Source organism: Volvox carteri (genome assembly GCF_000143455.1).
Source record: "Volvox carteri f. nagariensis unplaced genomic scaffold VOLCAscaffold_304, whole genome shotgun sequence".
Classification (NCBI taxonomy): Eukaryota; Viridiplantae; Chlorophyta; class Chlorophyceae; order Chlamydomonadales; family Volvocaceae; genus Volvox; species Volvox carteri.
This window is the reverse complement of record NW_003307836.1, coordinates 1-1,665: the sequence shown is the minus strand read 5'-3', so window position 1 is coordinate 1,665 and position 1,665 is coordinate 1. Positions and strand designations below refer to the sequence as shown.

General features: G+C 62.1%; 1 protein-coding gene across 1 annotated transcript in view; it reads right to left on the bottom strand.

Annotated features, from left to right (window-relative positions):
* VOLCADRAFT_108653 (uncharacterized protein) overlaps positions 1-1,613 on the bottom strand; it is an 8,115-nt gene extending 6,502 nt beyond the window's left edge. The window contains exons 1-8 of the mRNA XM_002959500.1: positions 1,595-1,613; positions 1,521-1,558; positions 1,211-1,229; positions 1,137-1,174; positions 827-845; positions 741-790; positions 443-461; positions 369-406 (exon numbers count right to left, since the gene is read on the bottom strand). Of these exons, the coding sequence (XP_002959546.1) occupies positions 369-406; positions 443-461; positions 741-790; positions 827-845; positions 1,137-1,174; positions 1,211-1,229; positions 1,521-1,547 (210 nt within the window). The 5' untranslated portion in view covers positions 1,548-1,558; positions 1,595-1,613. The remainder of the gene's footprint in view (positions 1-368; positions 407-442; positions 462-740; positions 791-826; positions 846-1,136; positions 1,175-1,210; positions 1,230-1,520; positions 1,559-1,594) is intronic.
* Between the last annotated feature and the right edge of the window lie 52 nt (positions 1,614-1,665).

Genomic DNA, 1,665 nt, shown 5'->3' with positions numbered 1-1,665 from the left:
GGGGGGGGGCGGCGTGGGGCAGGGTGGGCAGCTGTAGGTGAGCAGGCATGGGCCAACTGGCTACTCATACACATGCACCAATTGCAGTAGGCGCGGCAAATGTTCAGGTACGCATTAGCAAGAGCAGACAGTGAGGTGCGGTATTGTCGGTGCTCTGGGCTCAAATCAGGAAGCAGGATCCGTCAATCAGAGCACGCACCACAGAGAACACAGCAAGCAAGTGCATCCCAGCCGACACACTCCACCCTGTCGTGCTGCTCCTATGGAGTGTCATTTGGTGCACCCGTTGCATGCTCTGTGTTACACCGGTGTACCCTCAATTATGTAGACCGACCCCGCCCCTCAGGCTCCCCCACCTGCTGTCTTACCGTGCATGGAAACCGTGGGCTGGGCATGGCAGCTCGTCCTGCAGCCGACGGGGATGGCACAGCAGCCGCCTCACCGCCACGGGCGTCCTCCTCCTGCAGGCCGCGTCACACAGAGTGATGCACAGGAGGCATGACAGGTTCGCCAGGTTGGTCGACGGGCAGTCATGGCAGCGGGAAGCAGACTTGCACCGAAGCCCTGGTGTACCGGAGTACACCACAGAGAACGCAGCAAGCAAGTGCATCCCAGCCGACACACTCCACCCCGTCGTGCTGCTCCTATGGAGTGTCATTTGGTGCACCCGTTGCATGCTCTGTGTTACACCGGTGTACCCTCAATTATGTAGACCGACCCCGCCCCTCAGGCTCCCCCACCTGCTGTCTTACCATGCACGGAAACCGTGGGCTGGGCATGGCAGCTCGTCCTGCAGCCGACGGGGATGGCACAGCAGCCGCCTCACCGCCACGGGCATCCTCCTCCTGCAGGCCGCGTCACACAGAGTGATGCACAGGAGGCATGACAGGTTCGCCAGGTTGGTCGACGGGCAGTCATGGCAGCGGGAAGCAGACTTGCACCGAAGCCCTGGTGTACCGGAGTACACCACAGAGAACACAGCAAGCAAGTGCATCCCAGCCGACACACTCCACCCTGTCGTGCTGCTCCTATGGAGTGTCATTTGGTGCACCCGTTGCATGCTCTGTGTTACACCGGTGTACCCTCAATTATGTAGACCGACCCCGCCCCTCAGGCTCCCCCACCTGCTGTCTTACCGTGCACGGAAACCGTGGGCTGGGCATGGCAGCTCGTCCTGCAGCCGACGGGGATGGCACAGCAGCCGCCTCACCGCCACGGGCGTCCTCCTCCTGCAGGCCGCGTCACACAGAGTGATGCACAGGAGGCATGACAGGTTCGCCAGGTTGGTCGACGGGCAGTCATGGCAGCGGGAAGCAGACTTGCACCGAAGCCCTGGTGTACCGGAGTACACCACAGAGAACGCAGCAAGCAAGTGCATCCCAGCCGACACACTCCACCCCGTCGTGCTGCTCCTATGGAGTGTCATTTGGTGCACCCGTTGCATGCTCTGTGTTACACCGGTGTACCCTCAATTATGTAGACCGACCCCGCCCCTCAGGCCTGCCCACCTGCTGTCTTACCGTGCACGGAAACCGTGGGCTGGGCATGGCAGCTCGTCCTGCAGCCGACGGGGATGGCACAGCAGCCACCTCACCGCCACGGGCGTCCTCCTCCTGCAGGCCGCGTCACACAGAGTGATGCACAGGAGGCATGACAGGTTCGCCA